Source organism: Tamandua tetradactyla, chromosome 1 (assembly GCF_023851605.1).
Source record: "Tamandua tetradactyla isolate mTamTet1 chromosome 1, mTamTet1.pri, whole genome shotgun sequence".
NCBI lineage: Eukaryota > Metazoa > Chordata > Mammalia > Pilosa > Myrmecophagidae > Tamandua > Tamandua tetradactyla.
Window position 1 is genome coordinate 202,490,462 of NC_135327.1, and position 23,985 is coordinate 202,514,446.

The 23,985-nt window shown below is 32.0% G+C and overlaps 1 protein-coding gene across 13 annotated transcripts in view; it reads right to left on the reverse strand.

Moving 5' to 3' along the window:
- LMBR1 (limb development membrane protein 1) overlaps window positions 1-23,985 on the reverse strand; it is a 293,576-nt gene that overhangs the window by 19,984 nt on the left and 249,607 nt on the right. For all 13 annotated transcript variants that reach the window (XM_077151251.1, XM_077151241.1, XM_077151276.1 and 10 more), the window contains 5 exons: window positions 22,555-22,631; window positions 21,823-21,900; window positions 18,649-18,722; window positions 18,310-18,400; window positions 17,041-17,107 (listed from right to left, as the gene is read on the reverse strand). In XM_077151251.1, the coding sequence (XP_077007366.1) occupies window positions 17,041-17,107; window positions 18,310-18,400; window positions 18,649-18,722; window positions 21,823-21,900; window positions 22,555-22,631 (387 nt within the window). The remainder of the gene's footprint in view (window positions 1-17,040; window positions 17,108-18,309; window positions 18,401-18,648; window positions 18,723-21,822; window positions 21,901-22,554; window positions 22,632-23,985) is intronic.

The following is a 23,985-nucleotide window of genomic DNA, read 5'->3' on the forward strand; positions in this document are numbered from 1 at the left end:
TTTTGGAATATAACTTAGCTCCTCATGTGTGATACTTTGTACTTCACCTTTAGGGGCCTGTTGGGACTTTAGTCTAGTTATAGGTCTGGAAGAAATGAGCAGGGGTTGGGGATGGGTCATGAAAAGAATTAGAAATATCTTCCAAGCCATTTGCTTCAGGGCATTCATTTGCAGTTTCATCTGGTGAAACATGATTAATCACTCTAGGGCTAATCCCTTTAGGAGGAGGTTTGGTGGCCAATTCTTTAAGGCAGTTTGGAGGTGAGGCAGCTATGCTCTCAGGGCAGACTATTACAGGACTATCTAGAGAAGACTCAGCATGAACTAGGGTTTCAACCTCACCCCCAACATCATTATCAATCCAAATGTCACCATCCCATTTTTCAGGGTCCTACTCCTTTCCAATCAATGTCCTCACTTTAATGGCAGACCACGCAACATTGAGATTTCAGTTTATGTTGTAAAGTTGCTACTCTAACCATAAGATTCTGAGTCTGATTTTCAGAGATCTCAAGTCTATGGCTACAGGAAATAAGATTTTCCCTTAGGATACTCATAGAAACTTCTACATCTGTCAGACGACGCTTAAGCTTCTTGTTTGAAGTCTTAAGCCCATCTCTTTCACTTCTTAATGTAGCTGATGTATCTAAGAACAACCAGTCAACATATCTATACCTCTTATTTCCACAAAACTCTGTAAAGGTGTCAAAAACATTATCCCCTAGAGCCTGGCTTCATATAAGTGAAGCATTAGGAGAACCGAATGGTGATAGTTTGACTATCTCTTTTACCAACTCACTCCATGGATTGGGAGCGTCATTCTGATTATGGGAATAAGAGTCCTTGGTGCCTTTGAGTCCAGTCAGAGTAGAAAACCATTCATAAAAAACCATTTTTGAGATTCTGTTTCTTAAGAATCTTAAATCTTAATACAACCTGGTACAAACATTAGTTAGGGTTCTCTAGAGAAACAAAATCAACAGGGAACACTAGCAAATATAAAATTTATAAAAGTGTCTCACATGACTGCAGGAATGCAGAGTCCAAAATCCGCAGGGCAGGCTGTGAAGCCAATGGTTCTGATGGAGGGTCTGGACGAACTCCACAAGAGAGGCTCACCAACCAAAGCAGGAAGAGTGTCTGTCTCTTCTGAATCCTCCTTAAAAGGCTTCCAGTGATTAGACTCAGCATCACTCATTGCAGAAGACACTCCCCTTGGCTGATTACAAATGGAATCAGCTGTGGATGCAGCTAATGTGATCATGATTTAATTCTATGAAATGTCCTCATTGCAAAAGGCAGGCCAGCACTTGCCCAACCAGACAAACAGGTATCACCACTTGGCCAAATTGACACATGAACCTGACCATGACAAATGCCTTTACAGTAATAACTTCGAATGTTAACAGACTAAACTCACCAAGTAAAAGATACATATTGGCAGAATAAATTAAGAAATATGTCCATCTATATGCTGCTTACAAGACACTCAAATTAAACTCAAGGGTACAAATAGATTGAAAGTGAAAGGATAAAAAAAGATGTTCCATGCAAGCTGTAACCAAAAGAAAATAGGAGTAACTATATTAATAATAGATAAAATAGACTTTAAATCTTAAATATGTCATAAGATATAAGGAAGGACACTACATATTAATAAAAAGGTCTATTCATCAAGAAGAAATGACAATCATAAATGTTTATGCTCCCAATCAAGGAGCTCTAAAGTATGAAGCAAACTTTGGCAAAACTGAAGGGAGTGATAGATGTTTCAACAATATCTCTTGTATAGATAGAATAACCAGATAAAGGATCAATAAGGAAAAAGAGACCCTAAACTATTTGATAAATGAATTAGACCTAGTAGAAAGATATAGAATATCATACCCCAAAACACCAGGATATATATTCTGCTCTAGTGCTCATGGGATGTTCTCCAGGCTAAATCATATGCTGGGGCACAAAGCAGGTCTTTATGAATTTTAAGACTGAAATTATTCAAAGCACTTTCTCTGATCAGAACACAATGAAACTGAAATCAGCTTCCAAACGACCAATAACCAGCAAAGAACCAGAACTTTCACATATATAAGGAGATTAAATAATACACTCTTAAACAATAATGGGTCAAAGGAGAGATTGCTAGAGAAATATTTGGAGACAAATGATGAGAATACAATGTATCAGAACTTATGGGATGCAGCAAAGGCAGTACTGAGAAGGAAATTTATTGCCCTAAAAGCCTATATTAAAAAAGAAGGAGCAAAAATTGAAGCCTTAACTGCTCACCTGGAGGAACTAGAGATAGATCAGCAAACTAACTGCAAAGCAAAGAGAAGAGAAATAACAAAGATTAATACTGTAGAAATAAATGAATTGGAGAATAAACAATAGAAAGAATCAATAAAATAAAAAGTTGGTTCTTTGAGAAAATAAAATACAAGGGTCCTGATCTAGGCTGATAAGGGAAAAAAATAAAGAAAGGATGCAAGTAAACAAAATCAGAAATGAGAGTGGTATTATTACCAAGGGTCCTGAAGAAATACAAAAAAAAAAACGTAAGATGCTACTAATGACAACGATACACCAATAACTAGACAACTTAGATGAAATGAACAAATTCCTAGAAACATACGAACAACCTACAATGACTTGAGAATAGAAGGTCTCAACAAACCAATTATAAGTAAAGAGATTCAATTGGTCATCAAAATCTTTCCACAAAGAAAAGCCCAGAGTCAGATAGCTTCGCAGAGTGATCTTATCAAATGTTCCAAAAAGAACTAACACCAATCCTGCTCAAACTCTTCCAAAAAAAACTGAGGAAAAAGGAACACTACCTAACTCATTTTATGACGCTAACATCACTCTAATACAAAAACTGGGCAGAGATACTAAAAGAAAGAAAAACTACAGTCCAATCTCCCTAATGAATATAAAATTCTCAACAAAATACTAGCAAGTGAAATGCAACAACATATTAAAAGAATTATATACCACAACCAAGTGGGGTTTATACCAGTCATGCAAAGGTGGTTCAACAAAAGAAAATCAATTAATGTAATATATAGATTAACAAATTGAAAGGCAAAAATCATGTGGCAATTCAATTGATGCTGAAAAAGCATTTGACAAAACTCAGCATCCTTTTCTGATAAAAATGCTTCAAGAGATAGGAATAGAAGGAAACTTCCTCAATATAACAAAGGGCATATATGAAAAACCCATAGCCAGTATCATCCTAGACAATGACAGACTGAAAATCTTCCCCCTAAGATTTGGAAAACGACAAGGATGCCCTCTGTCACCATGATTATTCAACATTGTACTAGAAGTTCTAGAAAGAGGAATCAGCAGGAAATAGAAATAAAAGGTATCCAAATCAGGAAGGAAGAAGTAAAACTTTCATTATTTGCAATAATATGAATACTATATTTGGAAATTTCTGAGAAATCTATACAAAGCTTCTTGAGCTAATAAATTCAGCAAAGTGGTGGGATACAAGATTAATGTTCAAAAATCAGGAATGGTTTTAAACATAAGTAATGACCTAACTGAGGAGATAATTAAGGAAAAAATTCCATTCAAAATCACAATTAAACGAATCAAGTATCTAGGATTAAACTTAACCAGGTATGTAAAGGACCTGTACACAGAAACTACAAAACACTGCAAAAGAAATTAAAAAAAAAAAGATCTCAATAGCTGGAAAGACACTCCCTGCTCATGAATAGGAAGATTAAATGTCATTAAGATGTCAATTCTATGCAAACTGATTTACAGATTCAATGTAATACCAATCAAAATTCCAACAACCTACTTTGAAAACTTGGAAAAGCTAGTTATCATATACATTTGGAAGAGAAAGAGACCTAGAATAGCTAAAAATATCCTTAAAAAGAAAAACATAGTGGGAGGACTACACTTTCCCATTTAAAGCTTATTATAAAGCCATAGTGGTCAAAAGAGCATGGTACTGTCACAAATATAGAAGTATTAAATAAATGGAATTGAATCAAGAATGAAGAGACAGACCGCCAAGTCGATGTTCACTTGCTCTGTGACAAGGTCCCCAAATTAATTGAACTGGGATAAAATAGTCTCTTCAATAAATGGGCATGGGAAACAGGATATCCACATCCAAAGGAATAAAAGAGGATCCTTACTTTACACTCTATGCAAAATGAACTCAAAGACTGAAATAAATGAGTCAGTACCATAAAACTCCTAGAAGAAAATATAGGGAAGCATCTTCAAGACCTAATAATAGAAGGTAGCCTCTTAAACTTTACACTCAAATCACAAGGAACAAAAGAAAAAACAGATAAATGGGAACTCCTCAAAAGCAAAATCCTTCAGTGCCTCAAAGGAGTTTGTCAAAAACGTGATGAGGCAGCCAACTCAATGGGAGAAAATATTTGGAAATCATGTATGAGTAAAGGTTTCATTTCCTGTATACATAAATAAATCATAACAACAACAAAAGAACAAAAAACCCAATTATAAAATGAGCTAAAGATATGAACAGACATTTTCCTGAAGAGCAAATACAGATGGCTAAAAAGCATATGAAGAGATGCTCATTTTCATTAGCTATAAGGGAAATGCAGATCAAGATTATAATGAAGTATCACCTTACACCTATAAGAATGCCTGCTATTAAAAAAACAGGAAATTACAAATGTTGGAGAGCATGTGGAGAAACTGAAACACTTATGCAGTGCTAGTGGGATGTATAATGGTACAGCCGCTATGGAAGATGAGTCTGGTGGTTCCTTAGAAAACTAAATATCCAGTTGAACTGTGATCCAGCAGTATTACTACTCATTATATACCCAGAAGAGATGCAAGCAGTATTTGCACATTGATGTACATAGCAGCATTATTCAGACGTGCCAAAAGATGGAAACAGCCCAAGTGCTCATCAACAGAGGAGTGGAAGAACAAAATGTGGTATATATATATATATATATATAAAATGGAATATTATGCAGCAGTAAGACAAAATGAGGTCTGAAGCATAAGACAACATGGATGAACCTTGAAGACAGAGTATTTAGTGAAATGAGCCAGACACAAAGGATAGATTCTGTACAGTTTTGCTATTATGACCTTGATAAACTAAGAGGCTTATACTGTAGGGACCTAGAGATACACAGAAGTTAGAGATGGGTAAATAGTTAACTAATGAGGTTGATCTTAAATGTAAGGGGAATGGATAGAAGTAAAAGCAGTTCACTAATAGATTTCTAAGTAATATTGCCATATTGAAGGTGAACATGATTGAAAGGGGTTGCATAGAGCCATGTATCAAAAAACAGTTCTTTCATGAACTACTTCAAAGGTATGAATCTTGTACAAAAAATCAATCATAGAGGTACAGGGGAATAACTACTATCACATGCTATGGCCTATATTTAATAAGAAGACATCAACAGCACCACAGTAGTACCAGGGGTAAACAATTGGTGGGGAAGGACAAGAGTTAAGGGGAAGTTTGGATTTTCTATCTGGTGAAGGTGTGTTTATCAGTTATTTTTCTTTTAGGACCAATGAAAATTGTCTAAAATTGACAGTACTGATGATTGTACAAATAAGTAAGGATACTAAGAGACATGGATTGTTTACTTTGGACATTTTCCATTAAACCTAATGGATGAAGGTAGCTGAAGGATATACTGACTGAGAAGCAGAGTGGCAAATTGTGATGTATACATATGATGGAATATTGTGTGACTACAGAAAGGAACAAAGTCGTGAGGCACTCGACAAGGTAAATGAACCTTGGGGACATTATGTGGTACAAAATAAGCCAGAAACAAAAAAAATATTGTATGTTCTCTTTTAAAAAATACTTATAATAAAATTGGGACCTAGATTGTAAGATTTTATGGCAGTCACATTTAGGAGCTGTGAATGTTATTTCTAGACTTTAAGATACTGCTATATGTGCATAACCTGTGGAACCACGGAACTCTGGCTACCTGTGAAACACCTAAGTCTCAGGGTTGGAGTTCTACAACTCTGAAAGTCACCACTGCTACATACGACAGTTAAAGAAATCGAAAAAGAGATCAGACTTCAATTAAACTTAAGAGTGAAACTGATCTGGTCAGGACCAAAGTAAATCAGAATACAGGGGTAAGGCTTACATTGCCTATATTTTAGAACTTCACCTACTGTATGAGAACAAAGGAAGAGAGATTTATTTTGTTCAAAACTTAAATGTTCTGTAACATATAATCTAACTCAACCTGTTTGGATAGCTCATTTAAACAACCCAAATACATGGAGCCCAGGATGGGAACAAGGGCTTATAATTCTGTATATCTTAATGTAATACACAGATATATCCCAGAGTATGTGGGGAAGATAATTAAAAAATACTGGCAAAATCCCTTGTGGAGAAAAACGAAGGAACTATTAAACTTTACCACCTGGGAAACACCTGAAACTGTCTCAAATATTAGGGACACCCAAGTCAATAGGCCAAGCCCCTGATCTTGAGCCTTGCTCTTATGAAGCTTATTTCTGTAGTGAGAGAGTTAAGCCTACCTATGGTTTATGCCTAAGAGTTACTTCCAGAAAACCTCTTTTGTTGCTCAGATGTGGTCTCATTCTCTCTAAGACAAACTCTGCAAGAAAAATCCTTACCCTTCTCCCTACATGGGACATGACATCCAGAGGTGAAAGTCTCCCTGGCAATGTGGGACATGACTCCAAGGCATAAGCCTGGTTCTGGCACCATGGAGTCAAAGACAGTTTCCTGACCAAAAGGGGGGAAAGAAATGTAACAAAATAAGGTATCAGTGGCTAAGAGAGTTCAAATAGAATCAAGAGGCTATTCTGGAGGCTATTCTTAGACAAGCTTAAGCTAGACGTTGCTACTTATCATGGTTTACCAAAACCCAAACAAAACCATACCTGTTAGCCCTAAAGTACACCTAGGGCTCTGAGATTCTACAGAAGTTTTACACACTAAGATTACTTTCCAGAAACCTACAACCTCCAGATGGTTTCCAGGCCAGAAATGCCCTGAGACACAGAGTGGCCAATCTCTATAAGAACATTAATTGGTTCCATCCCTCTATCCATATTATTGATACCCCTTTATAACGAAAAATGTTAGAATGAGCATTGACTAAGTACCCCTATTAATTGGGAGAAGGATCAAAGGAGAAGGAGGAATTTTAACAGAGAAGATAGGATTTAATAAATGAGTATGGCTGCTGAATTATTATAGTGATATCTTTTAGTCGCCAGTATCTTGTAGCAGCTAGAAGGAAAAACCTGAAATTGTGGAACCATAACCCATATTAAACTCTGAAATCTGTTCTATAACTTCTTGTTAAAATGTACTTCACAGTTTTTTGCTTTTTGTATATATATTATATTTCACAATAAAATATGTTTTTAAAAAATCAAACTGCTTAAAATCAGTGGTAAGGAGAGACATCTTAAAAGCAGTCAAAGGAGAAAACACACAATACAGAATAAACATAATCTTAGAAGAACAAAGATAATGATTACAGTAGATTTCTTGACACAAAGTGCAAGTAGGAAAACAGTAGAGCAGCATCTTTAAAGTACTGAAGGAAAAAAGTGTCACTCTAAAATTCCATACCAAGTAAAAGTGTCTTTTGAAAATACTTTTGAGACAAAATAAGGACATTTCACACATACAAAAGCTGAAAGCATTTGTCTTAGCAGACTTGCATTACAAGGAATGTTAAAGTCCTTCAGACAAAGAGAAAATGATACCAAAAGAAAAACTCATTCTACACAAACAAATGAAGAGCAACACAAATGATCATTGTGTGGGTAAATATAAAAGATTTTTTTTTTTAATTTTAAGAATCTGATTAAAAGATAAATTGACAGTTTAGAACTCTAAGTTAAACCATGCACTGTAGTTAATAGTAAACTTATAAAACTATGCTTTCATCAATTGTAATAAATGTATCACACCATTTGGTGTGCTTGGTGTTAATAATGGGGTTGGGAGGTTATGGGAATTCTGTATTTTATTCATGATTGTTCTTTAAACCCACAACCTCTTTAATAAAAAAAGGTAATTGACAGTTTAAAGCAAAAATAAAAACCACGAGTGGTGATGGTAGCACAACACTGTTAATATAATTAATGCTACCAAATTTTCTGTAAACCTACAACTTCTCTAATAATAAATAAATAAATAATCCAACATTCATTCCTAGTAAAAACTCTCATCAAAGTAGGAAAAGAAGGGAACTTCCTGGTAAAAGCTATGTAAAAAAACCCTGTGTTTAACATATTCATATTGGTAAAAGACAAAATCCTTTTCCCACTACGATAAGGAACAAGTCAAGATTGACTGCTCTTGCCACTTCTATTCAACATTGTACAGGAGGTTACAGATGATGCAATAAGGTCAGAGAAATGAGTACATAGCATTCAGATTGGAAAAGAAGAAATAAAATTATCTTCATTTGTAGATTATTTTGTAGATATTTGTAGATATCATCTAAGTAGAAAATTCAATGAAATTTACCAAATATCTACTAAATAGAACTATTATGGGAGTTTAGCAAGGCTTCAGGGTATATGATCAATATACAAAAATCAGGTGTATCTCCATGCACCAATAAAGAACTATCAAAATTCAAATAAAAAAATTATAACAACATCAAAAAATGTGAACTACTTTGACATAAATATGGCAAAAAATGTGCAAGCCTGGTACAGAACACTACAAAACATTGCTGAGACAAATAATAGAACTAAATACAAGGAGAAATGTACTGTGTTCAGGTATCAAAAGACTCCATATAGTAAAGATGTGAGTCCTCTCTAATATTCAATGCAATCCCAACCAAAATCCTAGCAGACATTTTTGTGGAAAATTGCAAGCTAATTTAAAAATTCCTACAGAAATCTGAAGGACTTAACTAAAATAACTCTAAAAAAGAACAAAGTTGAAGGACTTAAACTACTTGTTCTCAAATCTTATTATCAAGCTACAGTAATCAAGACAATGTAGTATTGATATAAAGACAAATAAAATACACCAGTGCAACAGAACAGGATGTAGAAATAGACTAACATAAAGGGACAACTGATTTTCAACAAAGACACAAAGGCAATTCAGTAGAAAATAGCTTTGTCAAACAATGGTGCTGGACTAATTGGCTATTTTGTACTACATACAAAAACTAACTCAAAATAGATCATGGACCTAAGTGTAAAACCTAGAACTATAAAACTTCTAGAAGAAAACATAGGGGACAATCTTTGTGATCTGGTTTAGAGAAAAATTTGGTAGTTATGACACAGAAAATTGGATTCATTTGTAAATGTATACATTTTAACTTCATGAAAACTAAGAATTTTGCTCTCTGAAACACACTGTTAAAATATAATCCACTGAATGGAAGAAAATATTTGCAAATCATTTATCTTGATAAGACAATTATATGCAGAATATGTAAACAACTCCCCAAATACAAAAATAAGAAAACAACCAATGCAATTTTTTTTTAATGAGCAAAAGATGTGAACAGACACTTCAGCAAAGAAAACATATGGATGGCAAATAAGCATATCATTTATCAGTGAAATGTAAGTTAAATTCACAAAAATGATTACACTACCCCCCATTACAAGAATGTCTAAACATTAAACTGACTGACCACACCAAATATTGGTGAAGATGTGGAGCATGTGGAAATGTTACACATTTCCGGTGGGAATGTAAAAATGGTACAAGACTTTGGAAAACATTTTGGCAGTTTCTTAAATAGAGAAATATATACCCAGGCATTCTACTAGGAATTTTTCCAAGAGAAATGAAAATATAGGATCATAAAAAGATTCTGATAAAAATGTTCATAGCAGCTTTATCTATAATAGCTAAAATTTGTAAACAATTCAAGTATCCTTCAATGGGCTATATCCATATGATGGAATACTACTCAACAATAAGAAAGAATGAACTACTGATACACTCAACAACATGGATAAATCTTAAAATAAATACATTGAGTGAAAAAAAAGAAAGTACATACTGTATAATTTCATTTAGAAAGCATCATGAATCATTTAGAGATTAAATATAGTTATACAAAAAGCAGGTGAGTGGTTGCCTGGAGATGAGGAGTTACAGGGGGAGGTGTTGTGGGATAGAATATATAGGACCAAAAGAAAATGTTTGGAGGTGCTAGATATCTTCGCTATCTTAATTGTGGTGACATTTTCTCAGGTCTATATGTAAGCAAAAATTTATCAAGTTATACACCTTAAATTTGTACAGTTAATTATATGTCAATTATACTTCCATAAAGAAGTTAAAATACATTTATTAGGTCTCAGGCTATATATACAGTTTTACATATGAATGTATTAATGTATGACTATGTCAATTAGATTTAATTAGAAACTCTGCATTTCTTTACTTGCTTTTGTGTTGTAAGTCAAGTTTTAAAGTATATTTGAGTTCCTACCACTTTTTAGCACTATATGGATATTGTAGTAGTTACAAAGTAAACAACACATTTATTACGCTTATGGAATTTGCAAGTCTTCCTAGGAAGGGAAAATGTTCATATCATGAAATATTTTCAACATGACTAAAATTTTGTACAAATAGCTAAAGAAAATGGGAAATTAAGAAGCAAATGAGTTTCCTCATTCCACACAAATGTATGTAATGCTGTGTAACAGGTATTAGATATAACTTGTGCTGGGTTTGAAACTGTTATATACCCCAGAATATCCATGTTCTTTTAATCCTAATCCAATTTTGGGGGGACAGACTTCTTGTGGATGGGATCTTTTGATTAGGTAGTTTCCATGGAGATGTGACCCATCCAATCATGGGCAGGGTCTTTTGATTAGATTATTTCCATGGATGTGTGGCTCCACCTATTCAAGGTGGGTCTTAATTAACTTAGTGGAATCCTTTACAAGGAGTACATTTTGGAAAAAGTTCAGACACAGATGCTGCGCAGATGCTGAGGGAGCCATGTGAAACCAGAAGCCCGGAGAGAAGGATAGCAGATATCATCATGTGTTGTCCCATGTGACAGAGAAACCCCGGGCTGATTAGCCTTTCTTGAGTGAAGGTATCCTCTTGCTGATGCCTTAATTTGGACATTTCCATGGACTTAGAACTGTAATCTGTATCCTAATAAACCGCCTTTGTAAAAAGTCAAGCCATTTCTGGTATATTGCATTCTGTCAGTTTTAGCAAACGGAAACATGCCTAGACTTTCTTTCCTCAAGAAGCTCCGGTTTTGTGGGGCAAAAGACAAACTTGAAACATGGAAATAAAGACAACTAGGATGGAAGCAGGTCACCTGGAATATCTTTGTCCATCTAATCTAAGAACACAGTCCACATTCAACATATTATCACCCTCTGACATCACAAATATTTAACTAGATACTGTGAGGGGGAAAAAAGATGCATGCAATATGTTCTTCACCTTTAAGAAATGTAGAGTTTCTTGAGAAAGTCAATACACATAGGTAAGTAAGTACAGAAGCTGAAAATACAGTAATCTGAGAAAACTTCCTGTGTAATGGATGAGTTGACTCAGCCTTATAGAGCAGGAAGAATCTGGATAGGTAGAAGTTAAGGGAGGACTGTGGAAAAATGTGAAATGAAGCTCAGAGATGGAAAAATATACTTGTAAATATCAATTTTAGTAATGACTATTTACATTCCACAACTCATTTTCTCCAAATCTGAAGGCAATTTAATTTAGTAATCAGATGAAATAGAATACGTGGATTTTTATACAAACGAAAATCCAATGAAAGAGAATTATACTCATAGTCCTAGAAAGAAACTTAAGTGCTAATTTTCAGACAAGTGAATGTCTCAGCCATCCAAATCAGATCAGAGATAGGGCCTCCATAACTATCTCTTAATAACACTTGGAAAATTAAACACATCCTTAGGTTTCTTGTTTTGGTTTCACTTCTTCTTACTCTACTCTCCATAAAAAAAGAACACCTGCTCACAATCTACTTCATGAACATTCTTCCCACAATGATACAGTAAAATAAAATCATATGCTCAGCTCTTGTTTTGATGCTAAACAAGTTTAATTTATTTCACCTTTTTATAAGTGAAATAATATTAACAAGATAAACTGAGTACTTGGTATAAGGCATTGGTGAAAGAAATAAGTGGTTTCTAACATAACTCTCAAGCTTCTGGTATGGTCCAGTAGATAGATGGTGGCCCAATTACTGAAAGGAAATATAGGAAAGAGACCATCATAGGTTTTGTTTTAGAAATGGCCAGTTTGAGATGGAAATGGGACACCCATGTGTAATAGAGAGCTGAATTTATAGAATTTTAGCTCAGGAGTAGGTTGTAGGTCAAAGGCATAGATTTTGCAGCAAGTGTGTGAGTGGTAGTTGAAATGTTAGTCTAGGAATCAGAGATACATCCATATTTAAGAGAGGAGCAGTAAGAGACAGTTAAGGAATAGCCAGAGAAGGAGGAAAAAAGAGGGAGTTGGTAACCAAAAATGAAGAAAGGAGGATTTGGTAGGTGGTGGATTACAAATAGCAAATGCCATCAAGCAATTAAGATAAAAAACAGAATCCACAGGATTAGGCAATTAGCAGGTGACCAGTGGTCTGAACAGAGATAATTGTTTTGGCTTGAAATTTATTTTCAGATGACTGAGTTCTGATAGAGGAAATGGATTTCAAAACCTTTTCCTCTTTTTAATTCCCACTGTGCATACAAAGTTAAGATTCAACCAAAGAAGTAAGAATGCCAATAAAAGATTAGAAACAAAGTAATTCTCATGATGAGAATTTAAAAATTTCCCACAGAATGTAACATAATATGTACATAAATGTATAGAAAAAGATTTTAAAAGATATAAACCTAGCTGTTTCTTGGGAATTCTAAGGAGGGGATTGGAACTTACAGTGATATTCATAAGGAATTTTAGTCTAATCTCTAATTTTCAGATTTTTATAAAGAGAATTTATTCATGTATTTACTCATATAATTAAAAATTAACTTGAAAATAAAATTTCCTCCAAATAAGGAAATAATCTGTTCATCTACATCAGAGTTGACTATGTGTTTACGTACTGTTAAGAATATTCAGGTTAGGTTTCTTTATTCTTAGTATAAAGTAGATCTTTATTATACATTTTTAAAATAATAGGAATTTGGCTAAATTATCTCCTAATGTTCTTTCCAACTAAATGATCCTAACTAAAATTATTTTCATATTAAAATTCTTTTTTTTTTCAAAATATTTGACTGTATACTAACATATGGCTAAAATATTTAAATAATGGCATGAATAATGTGACATTTTCTCAGACAGGATTAAGTGCCCAGAAACTAATGTAGCATCATAAAAACATGACAAGTAGAAATTAGAAGTATAAGTGTTTAAAGAGTCACTATTAGTTGCTTTCTTAACTCTTTTAGATACTTGATATAGAATACCTTATTAAAGAATTCTTTACTCTCAAAAATCTTAACTAGATACACAAATTTATTGTTCAGATATAAGAACATTAATAATGAACCAAAACTTAATTAGTAATATTCCTTTATTAATATTCTGAAATATAACAATATAATTAAGTTATATACAAATTTTTCTGAAAAATTTTAAATATAAGGTTTGGAATGATTTTTATATTAAAGTCATAATTAGGAATAAATATCATGATTTACATCTTTATTCCAAATTTGTTATTTTTAAGCATCCGTGAAAGCATCATTTTATTTCAGTTTCACACAGAGAACCAGAGAGGAAAAGCACAGGATAAAGATTAGTAGTATATTTATAAAACTGCAAATAACAAACTTTCCAAAAAAAAGATTAATTTTTAAAAAGTTTAAGGTAACATGCGGAGAGAAAATAACACATCTTATCTCCTGCAAGATTATGGACTTATTTCTTATCTGTACTATATGGGTACCAGATGAGAAATATGTAGAAATATTTAGAAAACATCCAAGTTGCATCTGAAAGTATGTTTTTGCTTCAATACCCTAAGAACAATATTTTTTAAAATCTGCAGAGCTTTAGGGAGAAAAGTTTTTAATAAAACTAATGAACATATTGCAAAGTCTTTTGTTTGCACTTAAAATTTTTCACTTTGGTTAAAAGATATTTCAATAAAACACAATGTAAAATATGTCAATCTCTCAGCTGTTTCTTGATTAAGCATAACAAAGGGCACATCAACAATCATACAAAATCTATTCTTTCAAAATTCATTGTACTGTGAAAAGTGTAGGAGAGACATTTAAAATATTTTGTTATAGAAACGTTTAGGAATCTACAGATAATTTATTATGTTTGATACTGTTTTATTTTCATCATGTTTGCCAATTATCTCCTCTAATTACCTTGAGTGTCTATTAAACCAAATAGTAAATTGTTTACTGAAAATACAATTTTCAAATACCAAAAAATGTTGGAATCTTCAAAACTAAACTTTAAGAAGGCAGCAAAACAATATTTTAGAAATCATATCAAGTGGCAAGTCATTAACTATAAAGTATTTTAAAGGCTTCTGATAAAATATTTTAAGTACAGATTCTTTGTGTTTATTATGGACAATAAAATTATCATCTATAACAATTATATTTGACTAAAAATACATGATCAGAACTTTCCTTACAACTTAATTCTTTGTAGCAAGTGACACGCATATAAAATTTACTTGGTGGTGATTTTTCACTTAGCACAAAAAGTGTCCATTATTCAAATTTAAAAACTATTTTAAATGAATTTGTTAGTATGTTATATCATACCTTACATTTCAGGAGCTATAAACCTAAATCTATAATTTATAATGCCTGCAATACATCAATAATAGCACTCAGCAAATTAAAAAAAAAAAACTGTAGGACACATAAACAAAACAGCACCAATTTAAGTATTTTATGAGGGATTCAATCTATTTTCAATTTACAATCAAAGTTGTAGTCTTCATTAAAAAGTTATTGGGATAAGAGAAAACTGTATATAAACAGTTAAATTATGATTTTTCTTTTTACTTCGTTTCTCATTTAACTATACATGATGGGATGCTGCAAGATCATTTTATAGGACTAAATGAGACCACACTCAGGGTCAGGATTTACTTGTGAGGCAATGAGAAAGAGTAAAAAATTCCACAGCTTGGAATTTTGTTGTTAAATATATCCTCTAACCTAGGCTTATAAGCTTTTCAGCTAGAAAATCAAAATCCCGTTATACACTAGGATAATATTCATGACAATTCACGATATTTTATCTTCTTAAAATCAAAGACTCAATTCTAAAGGGTTAATAGAGGAATTACAAAGTAACTCTCTAGTTTGCATTTCCCATAATACTAAAATAAAGCTTTTTCTTTTAGTCTAGAAATTTGCTTTTTTAATACTGTGAAAGGCCTCTATGAATCTGTTTAACGTATTTATTTCTTTTCATCTATTCAGTGCCATTGGGCATAACATGTAATGCAGGGCATGTTGATATTTTGCAAAGCACCACATGACTCACTGTACTCTAATGCACTCTATTAATCCTGTTTGGACAGCTGTGTCCAGGCATTTGTTAGCTGCATTTTAATTGTTCCATCTTTCTTTTTTTTTTTTCTTTTACCTATCTCTATGGCAAACTACTAAGGAATTTAATTTGTTGGTCTTCAAAAAGTAAATTTTGCCATTAATTTGCTTTCTTTGTATTAAAACTGTTCTCGGAATGTAAATTCCTTCCATAAAATCATTGTATATTACTATCAACAATTATTCTTTGACAATAGAGCAAAGTGAGTGAGCTTCATAATTGACAAAATGGTATAGTACTTGTAATATCATAAAAAATTATCTACTGGACTATCATATTACAAATGATAACATTTGAGAAATCAGGTTTCTAAAGTACATATTTTGGCATTTACAAGATTAGCACACTATAAGCAGTTGTCAAAACAATAATAAGCCCTACAAAGCAAACTCAAAATAAATAAGAACTATAAATAAATACATTTAATATTAGTTTATGGCACAGTAGTCCTTTTTATATTTGCACTTAGATTTCACTTTTTAATTGATATGAAATTCTTTGTAAGAATTACGAAGGTTAACGACAAAGCTTTACTTTCTTGGCACAGCCTGCCTCCTTGATGGCAATAGGTCTTAAATAAATAATGCATACAATATAAGAGGTAAAACAAAAGCTACTCAAAGTTATCAATAATTTTTGTTTTGAGCAAGTTGCGGAAGTTTAGTGATTAAATTTTTCTAATTATTTATGAACACTCCTAAGTCAAAAACTTAAGTCCAGAGAATCTAACACAACTGCTTAATGAAAATTTTTGTCTGAAATAACATTTAGCCAAGAACTGAGAATAAAGTCTGAAATATTGCTCTATAAAATATAAGAAATCCAAATGAAGATTTATTTAACTATTTTAATGGCAAAGCAAAAATGTGTTTTATTTTAAAAGATCACCAAGATTCTTTGCCAATTGAGAAAAATTAAGAAAAATATATTGACAGTCAAGTAAAAAATTAAAGGAAGAAGTATAAACTTTTAATCAATGGTGTGCTTTCATAGATCTCACTGCCTTCAAATTTATTTCATGTACATAAATTAGCTTAAAAATAATTTTCACAAATGATCAATTTTTAAACTGCATACTAAATTATTACATTTTCTAACATTTCATATAAAAATTATATACATTCTAGACACTAAAGATTTTTTAAATTACAGTTTCTAGATATTAAAGATGTTTTTTTAAATCACAGACAAAAGTTTAACTAGTCAGTGAAAAAAAGGTTCATTGATGAAGAAATTTTTTAAGTATGAAAAAAAGGTATTTATTTTATAAAAATACTTCTCTTGGTATGGTCTTGTACATTTCATAGCAAAATGAAGTATAGAAGTGTAAGTATAAAACAATATAGGAGGAAATATATTTCAAAAGATGATCTTTTAAAGATTTAGGAAGAAATTTGGTAAAGATATCTTAAAAGGGTCTGACTTTTAAACAAAAATTTCTCATATAAACTTACCCAATGTTCTTGACATTACGGGCAGTGCAGAGCTTAACACCAAGATTGACACACAATTCCCAATGATCTGTTTTGAGAAACCAGAAAGAATATTTGGCAGATAATCAAGGATGATAAATAAAATCCATTAAAATTCTGGGGAATTACTGGGCATTCTAGTTACCTATTGTTCTTTGCCAATTTCTTAATGATACTATTCAATACAGAATTTTAAAAGAATAATTCAATTTTACTATAAACATTTAAAGTAATATCTGTAAGTTCTAGAAAATATTTATAGTACTTGGCACCAATGTAAAGTTACTGAACACTTAAATACTTCAAGCTTTTTTGCTTGTCAAGCATTTATGATTTCTGACTATATTTTTAAAGTTGGATTACTGCTCAAGATTTCTGCTTTCATAAATCATAATTTCATTGTTCCTACATTTAATATGTTTAGCTATTATAAAAATTAATACCGAAAGGTAAAAAATAGAAAAAACAAATTCTAGCAATTCATTTTTAATGCATACTATTATTATTCTTTCATATTAAATAATAGAAACTGAAAATACTGATTAGAACTTATGATCACTTACACTAGATCCTTAAATTACCTCAACTACTTATTGACTTTATATAATAGGTCATAGCCAACTAAATACATATATATAAAACTCTGCCATTTTAAAATAGGCTAAACCCATAGAATACCAACAGCTCTTATAATTCTTCTTCGTTGTCAGACTGTGGGAATATTTTAAAAATATTCAGCCACTATATGAGATAAGAGTCTTTGTTATTCTGAAGCCAATGACATATTATATAAGGTCAAATTAGCCTCAGACTATAAAATGTTTCTGAATAGAACTCTTCAGTATTACTTTAATTATTCAAATTCAAAATACTTTGTCTCTACTACTTGTAGCAACTAAGTTCTTCAGATTTCAAACAAGCTCCATGAAGTACAGTTAGCACAATCAAAATTACTCATTAGCAATACGTTTTCTTTAGAGAAAAAAAACTCCTTTCATTAGGTTTCTATAGCTAGTTAACAAGCTCTGCAATTGCATGTACTTTACAAGTGAATGGATGTCATCCAAATTAAACAGAGTACATCCTTTTCCCACTTATTCAGCACATTGAAAATCTTCCAGTTTGTGTTTATGCAACTTACAAACAAATACCTATAGCTGCAAATGAACTATTCAATGCAATTACTAAATAAAATAGTCCATTTTTCCTGGAAAGCAAAAGTGAGGCCACAGACACCTAAGACTCTCTTACCTTTGTCATAGTTGTATCATCCTTCTTGGGAGTAAAGTTTCCAAAAAATCGGAGACTATAGAAACCGACAACAGAGGACACCATAAGATAGCTGTGAGAATCAAGGAAAAAAATCTCTCCAAAAGAATGAAGTTTCCCTTAAGTTCTCAGCAGTCTCCAAAAAGTCTTAAGGCCCAAAGGAAAAACAAAACAAAAAGCCACTTGGAGTGCTTGAGAAAGATTGACCTGTTCTTTTTTCTTTTTTTCTTCTAGGCAAGTGTCTTAGTAAATTACCACTGTCCTAGAAAACTAGACAGAATACTTGTTAACAGACAGAATATTCAATTAAAGAAAGGATACAAAATCAAAATGATTTCAAGTGCAGCTCCCACAAAACCAAAAGTAGAAAGAGAGGCATTTCCTATTCCAGGCCCCTGGGAAAAAAAAAAAAAAAATTTCAGAATTCAATGACACCATTAAATTTGGATTCCCTAAAACTGTTGATTCATAAATACAGGAAATTAGGAATGCTCATACTCTGGAATGTCATCTAAACTTACAAAGGTGGAATTAACACCAGATATTAGGCTGAGTTAATCAATAATTCAACTATCATGTTAACAACTTAACAACCTCAAAAAATTTAAGTATTTCAACAGTAATTAAGTTACTTATCAAAATGATATGCTTATGATTACTACTATTATGAAATGTGGAAAGTTGCTGCTTGAGAAAAAATCCTTAATATTCTTGGGGGAAATTTTTAAAGAATAGAATAGTACAAGAGGAACAGAATATTTAACTATCTCTGTGGCAACATACAAAATTATACCATTAAAGTTTGCTAAATGTAAGCTAAGTTTAAAAAGAAAGTAAATGTATCCTAGTTCTACATTTGAAATTTCCCTTCCCCAAATTTTCCTTAGGTATTCATATATTTCTCCATTTTTTATTTAAAAAAATTTTTTTTCAATCTTCCACAAAACTTTATTTGCTCTTTAAAAAAATGGATAAACAACAATGCTTTAAAAGTTTAAAGAAATACATACAAGTTTAGGCTTCAAACTTTCTAAATTGGACTAATTCCCTCATTGGTTGTTCAAAAACTTTATATAGAACAAATACCTTTTTATTTAGCATTCACACATTTAACCTTTGAGATTTTTGTCTAAATAGGAGCTATTTTGAAAGTCTATAAAATAATTATTTGTGATTCTGTGAGGTCTCACTTTGAACAATATGCCCTTAGAACTCTGGGTTCAGGGCTTTTCACCTGCCTATTCCCTATGCCTAAGCAACCATCAGTTCTCTCATCATGATCTCACATACATTCTATCTGAAAAATTAAATAAGGGATTTAATAAGGGATCCACAAACACTTTAAGTTATACCCTACTCCTAATGTCAAGGATTTACTTTACTCAAAATATAATAAGGAGTTTCAAAAGGCCCTCATCCTGCCTTTGAAAATCATCTTAGCATCCCCTACTTAAGGAAAAAGTAAAGATTTTTTATAAGCCAAAACCTTATAATTAAAGCATTTTAATTTGAATAATCATTAATTTTTAAATTTTTGGTAAAAGATGAATTTTGACTAAAATGAAAGGTTTTAGGTAGTATACGATATCTAAACTATGAAAGTGCTGAAGTCCAGTTATTTATATTCAAAATAAAAAATAAACTCAAATTTATTAAAGATCCACATCAACCACAATATTTTAAGTATAGTTTTGAAGAAATGTTCATGATCTACACAGCCCTGTCAAGAGAATATTGTATATCAAAAAATCCATCCATTTATGTACTATCTTACAGATATTCATATATTTTTAAATGACATAAATGTGAACACATATTTTTTTTAAATGCTATAAAAACTTTCTAAACATTATATCTATCTCAAACCTATCTTTACATGGAACTTAAAAAAAGGAAACAAAGAGAAAAAAAAACGTTTATATAATTAGACCAACCAGGCAAAAAATAATTTCCTACTGAAATAGAAACAATATTTTCAAAGCTTACCAGGCAACTTAAAATATATCCGACAGAAACAACAGGGATAATTAGGAATGTATCGTCAGAAAACAAAACAAAAAAAGAATGTATAGTCAGTCTAATAAAAAATAAACCACTAAATAACATCACCCATATTACATATATATATATTCTAATTTTTACAAAAAGAAATATAAAAGCTATGAAAATCGCATAAAGGTAAGGATAAAGAATATATTAACTTTGCATCTCTCTTTTGAAGAAGAAATGAATAATGCTAATAGAAAGCTTATTGGCTATGATGGAAAATATTTTGGAAATAGTCCCTGACTCAAGAGATGGATAACAGGTAGAATTAAGATCATCTGATTTATTTGTACAATCTCTACTATGTACTAAGTAGGAGGGAACAAAAATATATTATAGGAATGGGACTTACCTGATTTATTCTTAAGTGGGTTAAAAATGTAAATGGGAAGTCAATACATTGCATGACTTCCTGCTCTATCAAGGGTATGGGTATTAAAAAAAAGAGAGAAGGCAAGGTTGCAGATGGAGGAGGTGTGTATTTGTTGCTATTGCAGTTAGTTATCTGAGTATGATGGTAGACATAGACTAGTGGAGAAAAGGCTGAAATGAAATGAGAAAATGGAAATAACATATCACATGGTCCTGGAAAAAACTGGTGGGATCTGAGTTAAGAATATCAAAAGGAATTAGTTTTGGAAAGAACAGAGTATCTTTTTATCAGACTGAAGGGAAGAAATTAAGATAGATGTTGACTTTTTATATGAGAGAAAAAGATACATCATTTGGCTCAGACTGAGAGAAGTGAGATCAAAAGTCTGAAACAGTTTTAAAGTCATTTCTATTGGGAATGGGAAGTCACCTGACTAAGGAAAAATATATAATGCCAACATTTAAATGCTCTTCTAAGTATTCAAAACTTAAGACACACAGAAAAAGTATGCCAAATGGAACTATCATATACTTGGAGAAGATATCCAGATAGGCTGATTGATACAATTCAATAAAAGCATCAATTTTTAAGCAAGAGAAAAAAGTTAATTAATGAAAAGGAGTACATTTGATTTCTTCTAGTAACTGTACATACTGATTCATTCACATAAAATATGTAACTTTTGAAGCATGAGTCCTTGCGAGCAATATATTTCAATTTTCTTCAAACCCAATGAATTCATCTTATAAATTCTCTATGTCACTGATATGCAGAGCATACATTTTCTTAAAGAATCACAAACATGAATTTCTTGAAAACTAAGATAATCTCTGACATGAAGTCTAAGAGGAAATCCTGACACTTGGGAAGAAATGCCTTGCCAATCCAAAGTAAAAAATTAGACATAAAAATCATAGTTCATAAACAGTTTATGAAGCCTTGTTGCATAAAAAAATTTATACAACTTGAAACATATACACAAAAGTGAATGTTTACATTTAACTATTTGAAACCCTCAGGGTATATACAGACATTACCTTTGTAAAAGAAAGATATTTTAAAGCATTTTACTTTACCCTTGTTCCCTTTGGCATTGCTGTTTCATCAACCAACAGGCAAAGAATATTACAAGCCACCAACAGTACTGAGATGAACTACAACACAAAAAACAGGTTGTCAACTCTTGATTTCAAAAGATTTTTCTTTGCAAACACACATAACGTTAAAATCTAATAACCAAATATACATTTCAACATACAGCAAAAGCAGTCAAGACTTAAATTATATATATAAAACTAAAGTAATCAGACTATCTACAAAAACTCTAGCATAAACTCTAAAAGATTCTGCAAATTATTAAAATTACAAGGCTGTGACCAAAGCTAGGTAATATAGATCTTATTACTTGGGGGAAAAAAACCACAACTCTGGGCATTTAAAAAGTGGTAAAACAATTTCATAACTAATTCCACAATGTAATTTTCATATCCTATCACGGATTAAAAAAACAAAACAAAACAGGGCATCAGAAACACTTGTATTTCTTAATTTTCAGTAAAACAGGAAACTGATTTTCCTGCTTTCCTGAGGAAATGGACCATCTTGTGGACTTTTTTTGTAAGTTGCCATTAAAGTTCTATTTTTGCTCTATTGAGTTTTTACAAATAAAGGCATAAATGGATTTAATCCTGTTAATAGAAAACAAGTTTACTAGAAATCTTTTAGCTGAGGATGTTGCCATATTCAAATGCCAAAGTAAATAAAATATAATTTGCTTTTTTTTTTTAACTAGGCAAATAAATTCTTACTGTCTCAATAAGAAGGAGAACCATAACAGCAGGATACACCAGATTTCTTTCCCATGCTGAAGCCTTTTTGCGCCTCTCTATTAGAAGGAAAAACAAAACAAAACAAAAATATTTCAGTGATTTCCAAAAATTCTCTTTGGATTCACATTTTCTTTCCTTAATGCTATAATCTGTATGTATACTTTTAAAATTTTTTCTACAAGTATTAAAATCAGAGCTTTAAAATCATTTTGCTCCATCAAACAAGCACAATCCTGTGATGCTTGAATTTCAGCTCTGGAAAGACATTTTACTTTTTAAGAAAGAATATTGTTATTATACACCTTCCTTTAAAAATATAAATATTTGAATTTAATACAGATAAACACATTGATATAGATATATATTTGAATGAACAAGGTATCATAAATGAAACGCCACTAACTTTATATCCTAAAGATAAAAACTTTCAGCTTTATAAAAGGTAGAAGCAAACTTCCACTTTTGGCCATGATGAGCTTCCTTATATCACATCAACGCTCTTGCTAAACATAATTGGAAAAGGCGGATCAAACTTAATAATGACAAAATCTGTGTGAAGGTACCAGAGAGCTACCAAGACAACCAAAACTTGAAGGGCCAATATTCTGTAAAATGCATTGAGGTGAGCCCTCCATTTTGTGCTACTTTTCCGTGAATGCAATTACGAATACATATTTAATTGGCATGGAACCAAGATGCTGAGAAATCAACCAAGTAGAAATCAGTAGGTAAAAGGGAAAGCTGCTAAAGAAGTGAAGTTTTCAATAATTTCAAAAGTAAAAGAGACAAAAAATGGGGTTTGGAACTACCAAGGTAGCCAGAACCGAAACTAAGATCAGAAAGAAAAGGGCAAAGAAAAGTGAGCGTGGCATTCATGTCACTGTCTCCTTCAAGATATCAGTGGCTGAAAGATTAAGAAGAAGAACAGAAAGATGTAGTCAAGATGTTGAGAAGCTTCACAAAAGAGCTTCAGGCTCTTATTTCTCAGAAGGTAAAAAATAGACTTGAAGATCTGTGAAGAAGATAGGGTCACTGTTAAAACAACAAACAAATAACCAAGCTTTCAGTTGAGACAAGTGAAAAACTATACCCTACGATTAAAACCAAATCAGACAGACCTGCCCTCATGAAGACGAAAACCCCAGCCTTAAATGATCTCAAGACCAGATGGACAAAATTTATCTGTCCCTACTCCAACTACCTGTTGGAAGCAAAATTAAATCCTCTCTAAAAGAGGAAAATTTTGATCCAGAGTTTCTACAATTTTGTATTTAAAATGTCTGGCATTCAATAAAAAATTCCCAGGCAATAGGACAAAGGGGAAAAAAAAGACAATAGAAACAGACAGTCAATCCAGATATTGGACTTATCAGAAAGAGGCCTTAAAATAACTTATTAATATGTTCAGTG